Source organism: Cryptomeria japonica, chromosome 10, assembly GCF_030272615.1.
Source record: "Cryptomeria japonica chromosome 10, Sugi_1.0, whole genome shotgun sequence".
Lineage (NCBI taxonomy): Eukaryota > Viridiplantae > Streptophyta > Pinopsida > Cupressales > Cupressaceae > Cryptomeria > Cryptomeria japonica.
The window spans coordinates 527684609-527707051 of NC_081414.1; the positions used below are offsets into that span (position 1 = coordinate 527684609).

The following is a 22443-nucleotide window of genomic DNA, read 5'->3' on the forward strand; positions in this document are numbered from 1 at the left end:
ATCTACAAAAAGATGAAAATAATTTTATCTCTATTGATTGCTTCCATTTGCCCATACCTAAATCCATCAAGATGTGTTTTGGAAAGTGGGTGAGAAGGAGCCTTAAGGATGTTGATTTTGACATAAATCCTTTAGCACCATTTAGAATATCCTCGTTACGACACCAAACTTTCCTTCAAAATGGATCACTCTCAATATTCTTTTGGAAGATTATAGAGATAAACTTGGGTTAGGATTTCTAGGATATAAAAGCTTTAGGAATAAAAAATTTGAGACCATTTCTTGATATATAAACTAATACCCTCCATTAACCAAGGAACCCCATAGATGATGTTTTCTTGTTCTTCATTTCTCGCACATTTACTAATGAAAAAGACATTTGGGACAAATTTAATGCTTTTCAAAAAAGCTTTTGAAGAAGTAATCCATTTGTCAAGCTTATTATTGCAGTCCAAGCACTATGACTCTTATCAAAGTCATTTAGCTTAGGTCGAGTAGCCAATTATCAAGAGTAGCATTATTTAGTGACAAATTGACCTAAAAACCTTGTTGGGGTCTGGTGAAATCTCTAATCTGAGGGAGGTCAAAGGGTCGTTTGGCATTATGAATATGCTCTTCAACTATATCTTTTCTTTCCATTGATTGATAAATCAAACGGTCAAAAGATGTGGCTCAATTTTCTTTATCTGTGGGCTGTCCATGAACCACAATGACAAAGATCCATCGCTCTCTGTGTCTGTCTTGAGTCTCGACAAGATGCGTTATAGATGAAGCAAATAGAGCATCCCTAGATAGACTTCGTCTTCAAGTCCAACCCTTCCCCCCTTTCGAGGACCTAACTTGAAACCTTGGATCCCATTTGCCTATAAAATTATCTTGGGATTCAAATCTGCAGAAAAATTATGTGGAGATCTGACTTTACAGTATTATAGAATGTGAATTTCTATTTCATTGTTGAGCAGCTTGGATTGTGATCTCATTGTTTTTGTTGCTTGAAAGTTGACAACATAATATGCCTATCTTTGCTATTATTCCCTTAAAACTAAGGGTTGCCCAATTATTGCTTTACAATTTCGTGCCATATTTATGGCTGAACAGAAAATATAAACGTGTCCTTGTATTTGTTTCTGATAAAGGGTAAATGTTGGTTTTTGAAATGGCCCAAACCCTTGTAGAAAGATAGGACAAATGTAGCCTTGTATTAATCATTTCATTTTTAGCATTTTCTCGTGAATTTTTATATGTTCATATGGGTCAATTTAAAAAATTGCTTACCAGGTTACTAAGTGCATGTTTATTGTAGCTTTCTTTAGATTTATTCGAGTGTATATGAGTGGTATTATTTGGAAACTAATGCTTTCTAAATATATGTAGTAAGTCATATGTGCTCGTCATGTTCTAATCTATATACAAGGGTTGACAGTTTAAATGGAAATGATTACATACAAATGTAAAATGATGTTTGTTCATGTTAGAATCTGTGTACAAGGGACAAACAATATGTAGAAATGATTATAGACAAAAATAAAATGGGTTAGCTATGTTTTTTATTGTGAAGGAATACAAATGGATAATGCTAATCATGGGTCCTTAACCTAGATATTGACACATGTACCTTAGATTGGCCTTTCTTGACAACAATCACTTTTATTACATCCATCCGTGAGTAATGGAAAGTATTTTGCCCTGTATTTACCCATGCATTGGTATATGCATCTATCCGTACAGAAACAAATGTAATGTTTGTTTTGGATTGGGAATTATTAAAACGAATGAGTGGGGAATATGCCATTATGCATCGGATAAGAAAAATTATATTGAAGGTTAAGTGAAGAGCTTATTCCACTTGGCATTAAGGACACTCATCATGTTCCTGCTATGTTTTGATGAAGTATTTAAACTTTGTAGCCACAGAAATAATACTATCTAGTTGGAGTACCAATGAATCGAAATGCTATCTCCACAGGAGAAAGGTCTTTAATTGATGATTTGTGATGGGAAGGGTGAGAGGCATACTGAAATTTTTAATATATTGTTATGGTCCACTTTGATGAATTTTGAATCCTTTCTTATTCTTACATCGTAGTTATATGGTAAAACTAAATAATCATTATCACTAAGAGATCATACATCTTCAATTCCTTAAAGGACACTCTGCATGTCATAATGAGGTGAGGCTTTCTTTCTATTTAATGGATGTCTAAAAATCCCCACCAAGAGTAGTAGATGTTCCTCATTAATTGTTAAATGCAGGTCTGCCTTTGAGCAAATGAGATTTTGTGAAATATTTCACTTAGATGATGCTGGTTGGAGGACGTGCAAGATGTGTGAAAAGGTAACAAGGCATGTGTACACAGCTGTATGAGATTAAGATATTGTTTTTCATTTTGGAGATTTTGTCGGGGATGGATTTTCATTTAGTTGTTTTTTTCCACCATATTAGTAATTTGAACTTATATCACTTTCTTTTACCTTTTTTAATGTTTACAAAAATGCATTTAGGAGTGGATTTTAGCTTCTTGGAAAGGAAAAGGCTAATCTTCAGCTATCATCCTGCAGCCTGTCCATTGTGGGTGCATTTCTTCTATCAATTTATTCATGCATCTTGATGTTGGAGGCATTGAATGCATCCTTTGTGCTATGAAGAGTGGCAGCCATATCTTGGTAAGACCTTTTCTCCATAAGTTAAATAAAGCTATTGGTAAATGCTGAAGTCTTCTTATAGCTTTTCTTCGGTGTGCTATGCTGGAATTTCAAGGGAATGGAAAATACATTATAATGATTACATTTTGCACTTGCAATGGATTTCTAATGATCTAAATTCAGAATGGGTCCATCATGATATATCTAAGCACAAGTTAACCATCATTTATTTTGCAGTTCAAATTTGCAATATCATTATTGCTTATTTTCTTTCTTTCACTCTATAGAATCAAACAGTTCACCTATTTGTATAAAAATATGTTGGACTTCAAATTTTTATTTTTTATACAAAATATCACCATAGTTTGAGGATTCATCCGCAATATTGAGTGCTAGAAGTAAGATGATATTGCTTACAAACATTTTTTCTTGCGAGCCATTTTGCCATGATCCTTTTTTAAAACAAATGCATGGTAGTCCGAATGTTATTCTTTCAAGTTCAATTTAGGCTTTGAGTTGAAAGTTTCATGTATACACATATTTTTGAATTCTAATATGGTTTTCTTTTGTTGATGGTAGGAGAAAAATTTGGTCTAGCCTTGACTTTGTAATTAACTTAATTATTACAAATTGAACTTGGAGCAAAATCAAAGACATTTCCTATGCAAATGATCTAAGAGATAGTTTCAGACAAAAGCAAGGAATTGAGTCATTAAAAACCAAATTTAAAAAACAAAATGACGAAATCAGAAGACATTATTTATCAACAACTTATAAATTCAAAAGGAAATATGAAATTCCTTACAGATTTTTATAAATTCATTGTACAGAGATCGGTAAATTAATATTACACATTTGAAGAATCATAACCAGGATTTTCTTATGTCAAACATTTGAAGAAGTATTGAAAGGTGCAACATAAAATTATGATGCAATTGTTCAATAAAAACACATGCATATGCAATTATTTAAACAAATTGGTTGCTACCAATAAAGTTGTTGAATCATATCATTATCCTTATCACACAAGTTGTCCTTGCTGACAATCTCGTTATGCAGAAAGATGACAAGGTTTGTATTCATTCCACAAACCTGTAATGTTCGTTAAATACCACATGCAATTTTGTTTAAAGTGCATTTTTCATGTTTGATTTCACCTATTAATACACATACTTTTAAAAGAAAGTTTATTTACACTAACTAAAAAAATGCAGGGATCCACATGCATATCATAACCCATGTTTTACAATATATGCCTCTTCAGTATTGCGTAACTCTTTAGACATCTCAGGTGGGAATCAAGACCCTTAATGACATTGACCAATAGCTTGAAGATCCATAGAGAGAAACCCATGGTTCCATGTAGTTAACTTGGGGGGTGCCTATATTAGTGATGTAATACATAGTTAATCTTTTGAATAATTTATAATACGTTGATTAATTTTCGTGAAATCAACATCTCTTGGGTTTAAGCCCTTAATATTATTTAATTTCTTAAGGATCCATTGATCTCAATGTTTCATAGTAACAGAAAAGTAACCATATTATAGAGCTCACATGTTCTAGACAACAGTGACACAGGCCATTCAAACTTGCATTACATAAGCCTTTGACAGTGTCGAAGTGGTAATCAAGTTTGAAGTTAATACTCATGACATTGAATATGCATCATAGTTTGGGTCTCAAATAATCAATTACAAGTCTTCATATTATTCAGGTTAATTATAAGTTTCCAATACAAATGTGAATACAATAATTATATAACTCACCTAGCCTTGGTGAGTCTTGAGCTGGTTGCATCCAATTGAGGCCAACAGACTTGTGACCAAAGCACTCAACAAGTCTGATTTGTTGATTCTGCTCGATTTGCCAAACTCAATGAATACCATTGCTAATACTTGGCCATCAGTCACACTCAGCTATAAAAAGCAGAAAATCAAGGCAAAAAAAAAACTCGGACTTGGACTCAGCCATAAAATTCAAACCTACACCAGTTGGCCTGCTAAAAATTCTATTTTATGTATGAGCAAAAGATTGAAGATGGAAAGTAGGTTTGCCTTATGCAAGACAATGTCCAAGAGATCACTTACTCTATTTGTTGAAGTCAGTTAGTAATGGATCAATGCTAGTGTACTGGTAAACACAGACTCTCCATTTTCTTTTGGTGTTATCACTTTGAGCTAAATATGTGTATCTTAAGTTTGTTTGTTTTGCTTATCTCTAAAAAGAGTACTGCAACTGTGACGGAAAAATTCCACACACACTACTAAATATAAGAAATATTATAAGATGCTTTTTTAATGTGATGACATTTATATAATCCACAAAATAAGCTGGGGAAATGTGGATAAATGTAGGCTAGAATATGTTGTCTTGAATGCACAAAACATGAAACTGAGGTATGTGTGGCATCCGAATTCTTTTGAGCTTGGTTGAAAGTGATAAAATCATGAAAAGTGGCTGCCCCAGAAGACCCCCACTCTAATTTTAAAAAGAAAAAAGAAAAAAAACAATCATTTTGGGCCATGGAAAAAAACCCTCCTAATTATTTGAAATTTTTGACAAAAAAAAAATGCAAAAGAAAATAAACAAAAAATATTGAACTTACCTTAAATAATGGAGACTTGATCCTCTTTTGCCTTTTGCTCACTTCTCTTTCCTTCTTTCACTTGGTTTCTCATAGCTGTGCTTTTTTTCTTTTTTCTCCACACTTTTCAAAATGACACAAATGAGTTGTTTTTATTGTTTTGGATGTTATAATGCTGTTTTTTAGGTTTAGGTTTTGTGCAAAGGCCCATCCCACCCCTTTATTCATCATCACTTGTGTGTTTTTTGAGAAAAACAATGAAACTTTTTCTAGCAGTCCCCACCCATTTCCTGCATTTTTCCAAACATCCATGGGACGTTTCCAATTTTTTTTGGTTTTTTGGGGATGGAAGGGGATGCTTCTGACCCATCCCTATGTCCCCTGGACATTTCCAAGTGGGGTGGCCCTATTTTGGTTGGGGATGCATCCCTGGGTAACACAGGCTTGAACAGAATTTTGTAAATCATGTTACATAGAGCGATGGAGTGATACTAGTCCAATTGTTTGGTATTGGTGACCTTAGGGATGAGCACCACTTTCATTGTGTTCATCTAATTTAATATCTTAATTGTTCCTCCTGGATTCTTCAATCATGCTTTGTTAAGCTCTCTTTTAGTAAACCTCAATGTTCTTGATAGAAAACGGCAAGGAAACTGTTTGGTACACGGGTCTTGTTTGGCTGGAGTGAGAAGGATATGTATGCTCTTTTCTCTACTTTAGTGGTTAGTAACAACATTGCAGACTTTTCAGATTCTTCCATTAGTTTTGAAATGTTTTGGTCCTTTGGAGAAGACTTTATTGACCTTTTATGGCTAGGGTGTCCAGATTACCCTTTAGCAGATTGTTGTAGAATTTTGTAGTATAATATATGATTTCAGGTCTGTTTAAAGCTAGAAGTTGCTGGATGTTTTTAGTTTGAAGATTGTGTTGATGTGCTGCTTATTGATTGATTAATAGACATAGGCTACATTAAAATCTCCTTGTTGGATCTAGGTTTCCCGAAATTGTTGATCCCAGTATTGGTCTTGGCTTTACTGTATTGTAACCAACTTTTGTATAAGTTGTTGCTTGTAGGCTACCATTTCTGCGATAAATCCTTTTGGAATTAGATTTGCTGACAAGCTAGCGGGGTATCCATAGTGTTAGTTTGAGAAAATATACTGCCAAAAATATGTTTATTGTGTCTCTGCATCTTGACCTGTAGATGCTTCAATTTCTGCATGGAAATTTCATGGTACAACTTTTGAATATTTTCAGCTTCCTTCCCCCCATTTTATGACACTAGGAGTGAATTTAAAATTTGTTATTCACCTACTCAATTCTTAATTGCTACTGTTTTAGGGTTTTTTGTAATGTCCCCTTCTTGCACCTAGTTGGTATGATGTTTCCATTAGCCTATTCGTGGGTTCTTGTAGGCTAAGTGGATATGAATAGGGAATGTCCTGAGGTGAGCTCTACTGTTTTAGAGTTTTTTGTAATGTCCCCTTCTTGCACCTAGTTGGTATGAGGTTTCCATTAGCCTATTCGTGGGTTCTTGTAGGCTAAGTGGATATGATTAGGGAATGTCCTGAGGTGAGCTTTATGAGTGATTTTCAGTGTGTTCTGACAAACTTTCTATTTTTAGCACTTGGTCTTGGCTTCCGTTCTCTCTCAGCTCGGTGCAATACTTTCCAACTTTGGCCTTGGTGTGTTCTAATGTTTTCAGAGAGATACTTGATTTTTATCACTTCAGTCTATTATAAAGTCACTTTATGACTTAAGTGAGGGTAACGGGTTCATGAAAGACCCCCTTGATCATCGCTTAGTAAAGTTGTGACTTTAAGTTGTTTTTAAAGGCAAGAATAGACTTCATTAAGGGGATGCCAAGGTATGAAGGTATTTTAATATTTTAAAAGATTATTTGATTGCCTCCAAAGTGGATGCCAAGATTGAAGGGTAATAAAGTATAGTCAAATGTTATATTTTGAGAGCTCTAGATGGGTCAAATCTCTTGGAGGTATTTTCATGTGCTTTGAAAAGCAGTTTTGGAGGAATTCAAATCGAAAGAAGGTTGCCCTCATTTTTCCCTCACTCTTTATATTCTCATTTGAGCTCTCATTTGGTCATGCTTGCTTTGACAACTTACTGTTATGTTGCTGGATTGATTTCTGGAGTTCATCTTTTGTTGGATAGAGGACGAAATCCGTCTTTTGGGTAGTTGGTTTTGGTGGTGAAATATCGACCCTAGTTGGTTAGTGTTTTTGGGTTGAAGATATTTAGTGATTTTGGCTTGTTGCTGAATTTTGGCTTGAGAAAGATGAAGATATTCTTAGTTTTTGATATGGGTTTCATGGTTTTGGTGTGATGTGTGCTTATTTAGATTGTGGTTAGAGTTTAGAGAAGTTTAGAAGGATTGTTTGAGTGCCGGTGTGAAATTTCTGAGTTTTGGAGTGCTTTTTCTGAGTTTTTGGATATCACCTTTCTGCTCATATCTTTTGGAGTTTGATAGCAACCAATTTGGGTATTATATCTGAGTGTTCTCCATAGCTGGGCGACCCTTTTTTGACTATTCATTTGGGGTGTTTGATGAAGCATTGAATTTAGAGGCAAAATCGCCCCTTCGAGGAGGCCATACCATTCTCATTGCCCTTGGTTTTCAGACTTCAAATCTGCTCTTAATGGCGGTCTGCAATCTTCTATTTGAGGTGCCCTTGCATTGTAAATCGACTTGTTAATGAGAAGAGCAGTTTGGGAGTTGGTTGATACTTGCACTAAGATATTCATGAGGAGTTTGAATGTGTTTGCTGCTCACCTGGAGGACTGAAAAAATGTATTATTTGGCTTATATCAGGTCTGCAAATTAAATGTTAAGTCTAATTTTTGGAATACTGTTCATTGATATCTGATTTGTAATGTTTGACAATGTTATATGAAGTTTGAATGAAGTTTAGTTGTAATCAGCACTTGTTATTCTATGCTATATTGCAAAGTATCATGTTATGTGCTTGTTTCTCGTTTTGAATGCAAACTGAAAGTAAACAGCAGCAAACTCTCTTCTTTTGACACATACTTGCAAACATATACTTAAAAAAAAAAATCAGGGTTGGTTATTACATTTTTCTAACTTTATGAAGACCAAGAAGAATAGATCAGTGATTAGAGAGAGTGGAGTCACTGACAGCAGCATTTATCTGAATGTTAGGACCTGCCAATTCTCAGAGATAATCACCTGGTCAAGTTTTTCTATTGTCCAGTGTCTTCCTTTTCTTCTGGTGAATCAAATAAAATATCCTTGCCAGAATTCCAGATTAATCATGTTGACATCAACAATCGACAGTGTCAATGCCTCTGCTGCTTTGTAATTAGATATAGTGCCTCACTTTTTACCATGGGTGTCTTATATAAATCATTATAAAAGAGATATTTCATTAAAATAGAAGTTTATTTTAGAACAAGAATTAGATGCCACTTTTCTTGTTATTTCTCGTATTTGGAACAACAAAAATCTAATAAAATATAGCCAAGAAGTTTTCATATAGTAATAGAATGAGATTTTAATAATGATTATTTGATGTTGTGTTTCAAAATAATATACTATATTACTTTATAAAATAAACTGATTGTAACAAAAAATAAACTGATTTAACAAGAAGTAAACTTCAAAAGTCAATATTAACACCAGCAGTTTCTATGTTTTTGCTACCCAGACGCCAATACAATGCATACAAGCAGCTTAAAACTTTTGATTTCTTGGTAAAGAGTTTGGATACTGCTCAAAGAAATCGATGCTTATAATTTTCCTCTTCTGGGTATGAGTTTGCCTTTGTACAAAGTTACTTGTCATGGAACTAACATTCTGTAATTGATGAATATTAAGATGCTGATTATCTTTTATTTGGCTTTGTTACTTAGTGAACTTAAGTCAGCTCAAATCAGAAGAAAAGATAATCGTGGGCTTCAAAAAGGCCTCAAATTCCAATGCCCAGGTTTGACATCATAACATGATCAGAAGCTAATAAATAATTAAAATTCTAAAAGGGTTGGAAAATATTAAGCTTGACATAATTATGTATATCTTAGTGTTTTGTATTATTATTTATTTTTTCTTTTGTGGATGTCAAACGTCAGAACTTAACGTATGGAGAACTTATTCATACTTTGCTAAACAGTGTCTGTCTCTTTGATATGTTTTAGCATTTTTGAAAACTTTGTTTGTAATTAGCCAACTGCTTTTGGTAGCTTCCAATGATGATATCTTTAAGTAACCGTCAAACTATTGGTTCTACCAAGAAGGAAAGAAACAACTTTCTTTGATGTCCATAATTATCAAATTGATTTAATGGGACTGCAAAGCAAAACTAGTTAAGATACCATGAGCAAGGAATCCCAACAAAAATAGTATCCACCTAAAAATATAAAAAATGAAAAGACATGTTTTTAAGATCAAGCGAACAATTTTTACCAAAACGACAGAATCTGTTTTTCCTAAAACATAAGACCTATCAAATAATGATAGAAAACTATTCAAGTGACAACAAAAAATCCTAGTAGCTACAAAAAGTCAATAAAGGCACTTATTAATTTTCTTAAAGTGCAGCACCATTGTATGTCATGGTGAGATAGCTAGGCCAGAGTACTAGATCCAAGCTGCTTTCATACAAACCGATACATGGCCTTCAGTTCCATTACTGCTAACAACACCTACTTTTCACTAACTTGGTCATAGGCCAAAAATAACCTTAACCTTCATTGTTATGAGCCTTGCACAACCAAGTTATTTGAAAATATAAAGGCATACAAACACCTTATGGTTACACAAATACTGTCTTTCTGTCTCTTTCCCTCCCTGTCTTTCTGTCTGTCTGTCTCGCCCTTCCTGTTTCCCTCCCTCCTCTATCTGGCTTTCTTCAATTACACAAAAATATGCACACACATAAGCATGCTCACATGAGAATGGCCACACAAGCTAGAGAGTCTTGTTAAGAATATCCCCTAATTCATTTTTTTGACACGGTCTTTAAGCTAACCTTTGAAAGTAGGTAAAATATGTAAAAAATGGGGGCGTTAATCTCAGTTCCAAGGGCTATTTAATTGAGGTTCACTACATGGTATGGCAATTTTGTTTTTGATTTTCACAGGACCTTCTTTTTGCTTGGTTCTTGCTCTTAGTTGAGATTTAGTAAAGAGAATCCTTGACAACCTTGGAGAGAAATCTACTCTGACTTTATTTGCCAGGCATTTGAACAAATATTTTTCATCCATGCCTTAGTAACACCGCCTTTACTTTGTTTGTAAAATCTATTTTGGATTGCCTAAAGAAGAACTCCATGCTGGATAAACATGCTCAGACTAAAGATTCCATCGCACGTTTATTATTATTTTTATTGATAAATTCATCTTAAGGAGTATTCATTGGCTTGGCTACCATGATGAGAGTTGTCTCTTTTGTCAAATTTGCCTAGGACTTGCACCTGGCCTCATCCATTGGGGTATGCTAGACCTATTTTTTTTGGATGGGTACAACCAGTTTACAAGATATCAACACCTCTGTCCTTAAGTAGCCAAGTGAATACCTACACTGAAAGTCTCCTTCGGCTAGGCTGTCACTACTAGGGGTATCCATTCTGTCAAAGTTACCTAGGGATTAAACATGGTCCTTACTGTACCTCTGTGGATTTGTACCTTGGTGGATGGTTTGACACATCATCCTCATCAATTAGGCTACAATCCTCGGTTCAGACCCAAACTTGGATGTGGTAGTTTACTACATTTAAAATATCAAACATTTGAATATATTAGCTGTTGGACATTGCTGCTGCTAGGATATGTTGTTGTCATTGATGTCAACATATTCCTGCTCCGGTGATTGCAGATTGGTTTATTGGGATCATGGTTCGATGTATGGAGTATTTCTAGTATCATTATATTCTTCTGTATTGGGTTTGGTGATCCGGAAAGCCTAATTGATCATATTATATGATCCGGTTTTGGAGTTTGTTTTTCTGATCAGTGCTTTGCAGAGTTCAGTATTTCCTCCAAGATATTGCGGTGTGAACAAATCTTGAGCTGAGATTTTGGGAGATTGTTTGGGATGGTCTTTTGTATCTTTATTTTAGATGGTTCATGATTTGGTGCTCCGCAAGTTTTCATTTCTTCGTGACAATTGCTGTTGTTTGAGTGTTCTTGAGTTCAGATGATGATCGATAAAGATTTGATAAGTGGTGTTGGTACTGTTGTTACTGATGATTCGAATGTGCTTGCTGGTGTTTTCTAACTATGTCCTATTTGTTTTGATGATCCGCATTGATCGTTGTGCGAGTTCTTAGCGATTTTGCTGAACCGGTGATGTTCTTCGTGTTATGCGGTTTTTTTGGTGGTGCAGCGTGTTGCGGTTGATCTTGGTGTGATTTTCGGTGGTGATGAGTGTTTGGGAATTTGGTTTAAGACCATGTTATATCATGTTTATCGTTACATTGGTCTGATGGTCGATCTTTGTATCGTGTGATGTAAATTTGTAATTGTGAGTTGAGGGTTTAGCTGACCTTGTTGTCAAGGTTGATGATTTGTATAAATAGGTGGTATAGTCATGCTATTTGGGTATCAAGGTTGTGTCTACATTATCAGAGAGTGGTGTATGTGCGAACAAGTGATTTATCCTTCGACGTTGTGATTGAGCAGAGATTGGTGTTGCAGAGCAGACAAATGTGCTTAACCGAAACTGTCATCAGGCATTTGCTGATGCTGTTATTGGAGTTCATTTGATTCCGGATTGTAGTCCGATCGTTTTGTAAGTCAATGAGACTTCCTTGTAAGGTAGTGAACCTTCCCTAAGGGTTGTAGCCTTCTGGGTTATTATATCTTGAGCTATAAGCTCTAGGCAGTGTGCCTGAATCCTGGTGCATTCCCCATTGTAATCATTTTCACATACTACTGCAGAGTATCATCTTATTGTGGGTAGGTTCCCACTGTGGTTTTTCCCTTAACTGGGTTTTCTACGTCAAAATCTTGGTGTTGTGTATTGTGCTATCTATTTGCTTATCTTTGTTGTTGCTGCAGTTTATCAGATTTGTGTTTGTGGTTAAAATTGGTAGACCCGATGAAAACTGATTCACCCCCCCTCCCCCTCTCAGTTTTCCTTCATTGTTGTTGCCAACATTAGCATTTAAGATTTCTCCTATAGCTTCAAAGTCAGGCCTTGAACATGAAAGCTCCAATTTTATGGCACTCAATCTCATCCCATTATATATATATGGTAATCTTGTTCACAATATGTACAACAAAAGAAATGGGAATGAAAACAACCTCAAGCTTTCTACAATATGTACAAGTCATGACTAAAGAAATTGCCCATCTTTTTCGTTCTCGAGTAAGGTTACAAGGCTTATTAGCATTTCCACTCAAGATGAGAGATTTTCATATCTTTTCCTGAAAGTAAACATTTGCAATAACTAGCAAATGCTCACAATCTTCAGATAAAAGTAGAGGCTAAATAGTGTGAGTACAACAGAAGAAATGGGAATGAAAACAACAAACACATTTCGATAAAACAATTAGATGCTATCATATCAATAACTTCTTCAACACATAAATACTTGAACTATATATTTATCTTCTAACAGGATACATTTGAATGGAAATCTACTAATCTGTTACAATTTACTATGTATATATTTATTTATTTATTTCTAACAAAATACATTCTAATGGAAAGCTACCTATCTTTTTCAACTTACTGGGCGCACCTAATATGCACATTGCAAATCTGATGCCTTGATGATCCTCATGATGCTCTATAACATGTAAAACTGATGCCTAATTAATTTTGATGATTCTTTGCACAATCTTGCTCATACGCTATACCAAAAACCATAGTTGGTAGACTCTAAAAGAACTCAGCAGACCCAAAATTTGTGATTGGGCAAAAACTCGATAACTTAAAAAATTATTTAAATTTCTTTAAAAACACATTGTTTTTGCAAAATTCAATGACAAACATATCCAATGAGTCCATAGATGAGTTCAAAGGTTTTTTCTATTAAATTTGATTCATTTGAATACAAAATTGCATCATCATGTGGAATCTTGATACAATAGTTAGCTGGCAACTATTATGAATTTATGATGATCGCCTTTGTCATCATAACTTATAAATTGCATATTACAACATTTTACATCTTTGCCTTCCTCGATCTAATGAAAACTTGGGAAGAGGCTCTAACCCTTGCACTCCATTGCAACTCCTTGGTCAACATTGAAGGTTATGTTTGTGGCTCCAACTCGACCTCCATTTTGCTGTTAGATGGTAATGAATCTTCCTTTGCCTCATCAATGTCATCCAATGACAATCTAGTAGCTCCTTTTGCTACAAGCACATCCTGCATTGCTGGCCTCTCAAAATCAAGAACTTGCCTACAATAAACAATGGGTCTCTTCAATTTGCCTTTTTCAATCACTATAAGGATTAATGTAATCCTCTACCTTTCTTGTGCGAAACTAAAGGTTGTATTGTATTTTATAATAATAATGACATTTGAATCTTTAATACTTATAGTATCATATTTCATCATTGATCAATTATGATGATGGTAATTGTTAAAGATCCCCCTCATTGTAATCGATTTTTTTATGACAAAAGATCCCAACAACTATTGGGGGTTTGGGTGTGGAAACTCCAATAGGATTGAGGGGTGGTGCCTCTCATGGGGGTCTGGGGACAACACTCTTGGTGTTCTTCCTATCACGATAGAGGGTGAGGTTGAAGGGTAGATCCCTCGCCACCAAGCTCAAATTGTTGAAACCACAAAACCTTCATGCCACATGCCATTTTCACTGTTTTATCACTTATGGGAGAATTAGGTATTTGACATCTTTTTGTTTATAAAAATGTGGGGGCGTTCATGCAAAATATCATTAATAGGGAAAGCTCACGACTTTTTTGACAATTTTTGCTACATTTTTTTCTGCATTACAGGTGTATTCCACTTTTTGGACGTGTTTGGAAAGAGTGTGGCTCAAACTTTCAAAGTTTCTAGCGAGTACTTTGCAAAAAAAAGGTGAGTACTCAATAGAAACTTGCTGAGTTTTCCTTGTTAGTAACTTGTTTGTGCAAAAAATTGGCAAGTACTTGCCGAGTTTGCCAGCTATGCCACAAACTATTCCTTGAAGGTTTTTGTCCCCGAGGCAATCAGTTAAATATGTCTAGGTTTTTGTCTCCAAGTGCTAGAGCTGTTGAAAGTAGTGTCACATTCTAGGAAGTGAAATATAGTTTGGTTTCTGATTTTCCAAAAGTCTCTCTTTGCCTCCTAGTGCTTCTTATACTCCCTCTTTTCTACTATCACAATCATAAGCAATCACTATAGTGGTGGTAGTGAATTGACAAATCTCCTCTAGTTGCTGGCAGTTGGTTGACAAATCCATTCTTCAATTGATGGTGTTAATTGAGAGGCATTGACAGTAAGTTGCCTGATTTTGTTATTCAACTTTCCTAATTAAAGACTCAGCCACCTTATTCCAACTTTCAACTTTCCTAATTGAAAGTAACTACAGTCCTAACTATTGCTACTCCTATGTTGGCTGTTTACTCACTCAAAGTTACAAATTTAAGGGGAACATTACAATTCTTCCCTCCCTGTATTTGCTTGCCCTCAAGCAAGATAACGTTGGGCAATAGAAAACTTTATCCAACTTCCTATGGTGACAAAAGATATATTGGCGATACCTCCTCCTCCACAATTTGTGCTTCAGTGCACAAACTTTGGCTCTCCCTCATCATTAGAGTACACTTCAATCATATGTACTTGGCTTTTTCCTAAGCACAATGTGCCAAGTTCGAGGGATCCTTATAGTCGAAGCGTAATTGCTTCCTACTCATCTCATTTCAGATCATGTTTCCTAACTTTTTAATCCTGATGGTTTGTGTTCTCACTTCGTATCTATGGATGGAGAGGGTGAAACCATCAATCTCCATGGAAAAGGATTTTGTGCAGTCCTTTGCTATTTCGGTGGTGCTCTTTTATTTACATCTCTAATAGTGGATTGTTGGAAGGATCTACTAGGTGTAGTGATCTTCAATGCCAATGATTCAGAGGAAGAGGAAATGTTCCAACGTCAAGGTGATTTTGATGACTACCTACTATGAATCCAATTCAAGGCTTTAAAATAAGGGGCATTTTCAACCCTTCCATGAAGAGTAAAGTAAGGTGCCTCTCAAATACGTTAGCTGCCATCACGGTTACCCTTTGGAAATCATCCATGCATGCATCTATTGAGCCATGGTGGTATAACTATGCAAACTCCCCAAAGTAATTCTTTGGGTCTTGCCTCACAAATTTGTTGGCTAGTTTCATGCAAAATTTTTTGTGGGTGGTGATAAAGTTGTGCTGTTGAGTGACTAGATCATGATACCACCACTCATGTGCAACTCCTTCTAGGTTAAGGATCACAAATAAAATTGCTTTCTCCTTCTATGTAGGGCTCAATGAAAAATAAGTATCAAGCTTAGGCAAGGGCTTTGTTTGATCCATCAAATGAAGGGAGAATAAGCTTCCCCAACTTGCTTAGTAAGTATTTATGAGTTTTGTTTGGGGTGTTGGTTTATTTTCATTCTTGATTTGGGGTTTTGACTTAAATGTGCAAAAATTCATAAAAGAAATGTTGGCTCAAAATTCAACACTTATTGACCCATATTTAGCATAAAGAGTGTCCAGGGCTTGCATCTTCTGGTTGTCTAGATCTTCTTTGTTTGACATGGCTTGTTTTTGCAAGAATGTGACTCTTGATAGTCCGATACCAACAACTAATTTTATTAGCATGTTTTTGTTTGTTGCTAAAGATGAAGATTCTACTTGAGCTTCATTACTTGGAGATTTAGCGGCATGGTTTGGTTCTTGGGTTCCCTTACCTTGTATACTCTAGATGAAGAGGTTAATGAGCTGTTGCTGCCCATCCTTCAAGGATCTCGGGACATTGAAGAATTGTTGTTCTTTATCTTCCTGTGCCATTTTTTACCTTTTTTTGCTTGAGCTGATATTTAATTTCTATACGACTCACTGGTATGTATTATTAATATCTCAGTTTCTTTCTTGTTTTTTTTTTTTCTAAACCTCCAATTGGCTGGCCAGATTTCAGCCCCAATACCACTCTAAAAACCCCACTATACATATACATATACATATGCATATGCATATGCACACACACACACACACACACACACACACACACACACACACACACACACACACACACACACACAACATACACCCAAATGGAAATCTGCAAATCTTATACAACTTACTGGGGACACCTAGCATGCAAATTTGACACCTTGATGATCCCGTACACACAGCTGCTAATACTATAATACAAACTACTTTCTCAGGCTTTCCATCCCCAAGGAATGGAATTGAGTTTGGTTTCTTTCCAAAAAGTTTTATCTCTTTGCCTTCCAATGCTTCCTATACTCCCTCTTTTCTGCAATTCACAATCATGGGCAATTACTCCCCTAACAGTGGCAGTGAACGAAGAAATTCCTTCATTTAATCGCTGGCAGCTAATTGGCAAATCCATCCCTCAATCAATGGTACAGTCAGGTGTGAGGCCCACTCAGCTGACTGATTCTGTTATTCAGCTTTCCTGATTGAAAGACTCAGCCACCTTATTCCAACATTCATCTTTCCTAACTAAAGGAAACTACAGTTCTAAGCATTGCTACTTTCACGCTGGTTGGCTACTTACTCAAAGTTATGGATAAAAGAGCACATTATACCTGCAATACAAAGCTTGCACTTTTCAATAAAGAATATTTGATTTGACAAATAAACATAATATTACACAATACAGTGTGAACAGTAATTTCAGCAGAAAATAGACATGATTATTACCATTTCATGAAAATCTAAGTGCAAATTGAACTTATTGAAGAGCAAACAGGCAATATTGAGAGGGGGGCGGGAGGGTGAATCAGTATTGTAGATTATTAAACCTTTTAAAAACTTGAAACCACATAAAACATAAAAAGCAATCATCAAAACACATACACCAGATTTCTCGTGGAAAACCTTTTCGGGTAAAAAACCACAGCACCAAATAGCTTTCATTAACATAAATGGGCACCACCCTTGATTACAAAATGTGAGCACCGACCCTTTGTTCTGCTGAAGCACCAACTCCAGATTTTTATGTTTCTCTTCCCCAAATTCATTATGCTTTTCTTTTTCAACTTCTACAATCTGATCACAAATCTGCCATAGGGTTCTTTTCACAGGTTTGACAAAAAAATTGCTCTTATCAATGTGAGGTTCTATCTACTGTACTACATTTTCAACTGCAACAATCTGCTACACACTTTCACACATACAGCACTCAGTAAAGCACCTTCGAAAATATTTGAATCCTTCGATATCCACAATTTGCTACAAGGACCTCTCAACCTGTCATCAACATTTTGTTTATTCTTTGAATCTGCTCCTTTACTTGGTATGTATCCCTTAATAGTGTTTCAAAAACACACAACACACAACACACACTTCTCAGTCTTTCGTATGCTGCATGCACCGTATTCTGCACTCCTCTGTTATATCTCAGCACATTTTTTCATAATATCCAGTGGCTACCCTTTTAAGAACACTCAACTCAGACATACAAAGCATTAGATTCCATGTTTTCCTTTTTTCGCATGACTTCAGGATTGTTCATTCAACGTGTGCCATCAAAACAAATTAAAGCTCAATGTTATAAAAAAACTTCACCTTGTATGTGCACACCATGGTCTTACATGCTCTGCCAAACAAAAAAAACTTTGATAACCTACCAGTCACAAACAGTAGTACCTTATTACAATGTCAAACTCCTCTTATAGTCTCCATATTCTTTTTCAAAACGTAGGTTCATTGAGTAAAAAGCTATGGTCCTCACGTAACTCCACCCACATTCATACAGACCAATAAATTCTTATTGTCCTCTGCTGGCACGATATAGATAGAGGTTAAAACTGGCATACTTTTGAAAACGGCTGGCCTTCAGCATGACCCGCAACCTCCCTATATTTAGCACTGCTGTTGTGTTGTTAATACACACACAATAATATGCTGAACTTGCCAACATAAAATTATCGGCTACCATAAACAACTTCAACGAATAAAGAGATAATCAATATCAAAACTCATATTAAAAGCTCTTTTGACAATTCAAAGATGACATGGCACATGAGCTGATGTAGCAGCTGACAAAATGACACGTAGGCACTCAACTAGGTGAAGTGGACTCACACATAGCTCAAGCTGACAGCCAAGCACCTCAAGCAGCCAACAAAGCACCTCAAGCAACCAAGCAAGTAGCTGGAGCAAGCAGCCAGCCAGCTCAACCAAGCACCTCAACCAAGCAAGCAAGCAGCTGAAGCACACAACCAACCAGCTCAACCAGGCACCCAAGCACCTCAAGCACCCAAGCAAGCAGCTGAAGCACACAACCAACCAGCTCAACCAGGCACCCAAGCCCCTCAAGCAGACAACCAGGCAGCTCAACCAAAAAGAGACGGGAAGTGGGAGATCAAGGAGGCAGGGAGTTCTAGCCCAATGAGGGAGGGAGTTAATAAATGTTTACAAAGTTTTGCATGAACAATAATGAAAAAGCTAATCGAAGCTCCTATAATATAAATAGTTTGGTTGCACATAAAACAAGCTCAATATACAATTTGGTTCACATATTCGTCAATATCTAAATCAAGAAATCTTCAAATGGATTTATGATAAGATCAAATATCTCTATAAATAGACATTCGAGAAAGCTAATCGAAGCTCCTATAATATAAATAGTTTGGTTGCACATAAAACAAGCTCAATATACAATTTGGTTCACATATTCGTCAATATCTAAATCAAGAAATCTTCAAATGGATTTATGATAAGATCAAATATCTCTATAAATAGACATTCGAGAAGATTTTCTAAAAAATTCCTAAAAATGGATCTTCTAGAAGATCATCTTGAAATAGCCATCTCCCAAAAATAGCAATAATAAATAAAACAATGGCTGAAAATAGTCAATTTGATGAAGCTTTCCCATATTGATTCTGGCAGATCCTTTGAAGAAGTTATGAAAATCTAATGACCATTGATGACACACCAAGCAATCTCAGTGACTTGAATATAAATCCCTTTTGGAATTTAGTGAAATTAAGTGTTTGGTTCCTTGGACATTGTTTGCGATGAAAACCTTTTATGATACAATTCATCCATCTTGAAGTGCTTTCAATAAAGATTGAGGGCAATGTTAAGGTTCCCCATGATGACTACTCTTGATACTGAAAGGATGAAAACAATTTTGAACCTTTGACAAATGTGATGAAAAACTTGAAGAGTTTGCTACTAATGACTTGGAAGATGCTGGGTTCAATGGTGTCCTTTAGTGCTTAGAAGATGAAACTTAGACTTCTTAATGTAAACTGACTTGACACCATGGCACAGTTTCTAGGTGTGTTCTAAAGGATTGGAGTGCACTTATATTTGCTGATTGACATTTTTGACATGGACTCTCCATGTTGTGCTTGGGCAACTTATGGTACTTTTTGGTCTATCTCATCATTAAAAACTTGACATTAGGGCATCCTAGTCTATCTCATCATTGAAAACTTGATAGTAGGGCATCCTAGCCTATCACATCATTGAAAACTTGACATTAAGGCATCCTAAGCATTCTTAGAGACGTGCAAACACTTTTTATCTATTTTTAAATTGATATTTGACCTTAAGTGAGTTTGGGCACCCTTTTGACTTCAATTCACTTTTGTTGTGTTTCTCAAATGACATTTTGACAATCAAGTAGTGGCTAGGTGCACACTCAAGGGGTGGAATGCCACTCCTTCATGTTTTCACTTTCATATTTTGATCTTGAAGTGATTGTAGGTGCCACTTAAATGCACTTTTATCGTGTTTTTGAGTTGACACTCCGACCTTTAAGTCATTGGGGGTGTGCCCAAGGGGTGGAGTGCACTTCTGGTTATATCACTACAAAACTTGAGTCATCCTCGACACTCATAGGAACTTCATTGTCAAAAAGTCAATTGTTTTGTCTAATTCTTTATTGACATATGCCTTTCAGTGAAAAAGTGCTTTTTGGGTCACTTAAGTGATCTAATTTGCTGGTGACATTTGCATTTTAGTGATTGAATGAATGAATGAAATTTTTTAATGATGTCCATGAATCTGGTAGTCTATGGTAATTGTGCCCAAGATCGGAAACAACACAATAAACCCCAAGAAACGCAACCAACGAACCCCAACCCTTACTACTGACTGTCTGCTATTCTTCTACTATGGATTTTGATTATGTAATTTTTCATCTTTGCAATTCGCTCCTCCTTGAACAAAGTAGTTAGAGATTAAAATTTTAGAGTCTTAGAATAATTTGGCCCGAATGTGATCATAAGCCAAACACTCTATGATGTAATGCGATTCTGTTTCCACTGACCTTGATGTGCAAAGATGACAAACCCTGTCAGCTCACTTCTCCTTGAGTGTTTTCCACCTCCCTATTTCACACCTAAGATGGTGGGAACTAGTTCTTAAGTAGGCTGTTAGCATTTTAGTTTTCCATTTAATATCGAACCTCTATATAGTCTTTTTACTCATGGTCACATGTGAGCTTGAATTGTTTGACATAATAGTCCCCCTTTTCCCCCAATTTGTTTTGTCCACGTCATTGCTTTGACTTTCTCTCTCTCATACTTTTTGATTTCTTGCATTTACATTTGGGCATTCTTGCATTTTATTTCCCGATTTACTCATTCACTTGATATTTTGTTTAATCTGTGTGCTTTTTCTTCTACGAATCTTTTCACCCACTGTAATTCTGGGCCAGCGGTGAGCTTCCACGTTCCCTATTCTCTTCAAATATCCTAATTTCTTACATCCAAATCATAGCAGATGCTTCAATTGGGAAGGCTCCAATCTCAGCTAAGATAATCTTGTATGTGATGTGGCTTTAATTTTGACATTTCTTGTGATTAAATATCTTCGTAGTCTTTCTATTTGCCTCCATATTGATATTGATATGCTGCTGCTCCAAGTTTCACAACCATACAACACCACTGGTGTAGCAAGCAGCCCAAATAACCTCTTCTTTGATTTCCAATCCCATAGCTCAGCTGATCTACATTTGTTTTGAAGCATTTATAACAGCTTTCCATCCCCCTTGTATCCTTTTTGTTCTACATTCCTACCAACTAATTTAATTTGTTCTCGACATTTGCCATTAAGTGAAAAAGTGCTTTATGTGTTACTAAAGTGATCTAACTTGTTGTTGACATTTAAAAGTACAACCACTTAAGTGATTTTTGACTCAAAACATGGCATTGGACCTCCTAGGGGTGCACATGGACACCTAGACGTCACTTTTGAGTGATTTTGATGTCCTAGTATGACATTTTCTTTCATTGGCATGCTTTGTATCACTTGTGTACCTTTTCTTGACATGAAATTACCTTCAAATGTCTTTTTATTCAGCAAAACATTTCTCGTAAACCGTAACGACCACTTCTTTGCCTTTCCTCTTTGACACGCTAGAAATACTTATCTTGCAGGCCCTGCAAGGTGTTAGTTTGAATTGATGACAACCACATTGATAACTACTAGAGATAAGGACTCACAAATGACTTGCAATCAATAAATGAATAGTATTGGGCTTAAAATTTGCCTTCAACAGAAATTTTTTATGGTTACAATAATTTTCTAGTAGGAAAAGACTCAAACATCTTTTAAGTTTACAGAAAACACTTGTATTTGACCCCATGAACAGTAACACCACCTCCTGATTAAATATCAACTACCATAATTTTAAGCCAGGAATTGTCCTTGTTAAATATAGCCTCATACCTTGACCTTGCTTTCTGAAGAAACTGAAATCAGTCAAGTAAACTGAATCTTATAATGCTTTGCAACTGTTCCCATCCATCCAAGTTTCTTTAACCAGAGACCCCCTCGGAGAAAGTGGAGCAGTGAATAAAAGTCTGAATTCAGCTTGAAAACATGCCTAAATGGTCTTGGCAGACATACACAAACAAAAACATGGCTGACTCTTTCATCTCTACCACAAAGCCTCATGCAGAATCAGTAATGCCTGCTTCTTGCCACCTTATCTTGATCGCCAGTCGTGGATAGAGCATCAACCAACCCGATACTTTGTTGGAGGTAGTTTGGTCAATTTACATCGAATTGAAATTTTAATTGGTCTTGGCACTT

At 35.9% G+C, this 22443-nt stretch overlaps 1 protein-coding gene across 4 annotated transcripts in view; it reads left to right on the top strand.

The window, feature by feature from the left end:
• The window catches only part of LOC131060799 (B3 domain-containing protein Os07g0563300), a 103919-nt gene that overhangs the window by 50581 nt on the left and 30895 nt on the right, over positions 1-22443 (top strand). Inside the window, exons 1-3 of one of the 4 annotated variants that reach the window (XM_059213092.1) lie at positions 2254-2335; positions 2560-2664; positions 9122-9195. In XM_059213092.1, the coding sequence (XP_059069075.1) occupies positions 2625-2664; positions 9122-9195 (114 nt within the window). In that variant the 5' untranslated portion in view covers positions 2254-2335; positions 2560-2624. Of the gene's footprint in view, positions 1-2253; positions 2336-2559; positions 2665-9121; positions 9196-22443 lie in introns of those variants that run through there. The other 3 variants (XM_057994206.1, XM_057994209.2, XM_057994207.1) reach the window with 3 other exon arrangements.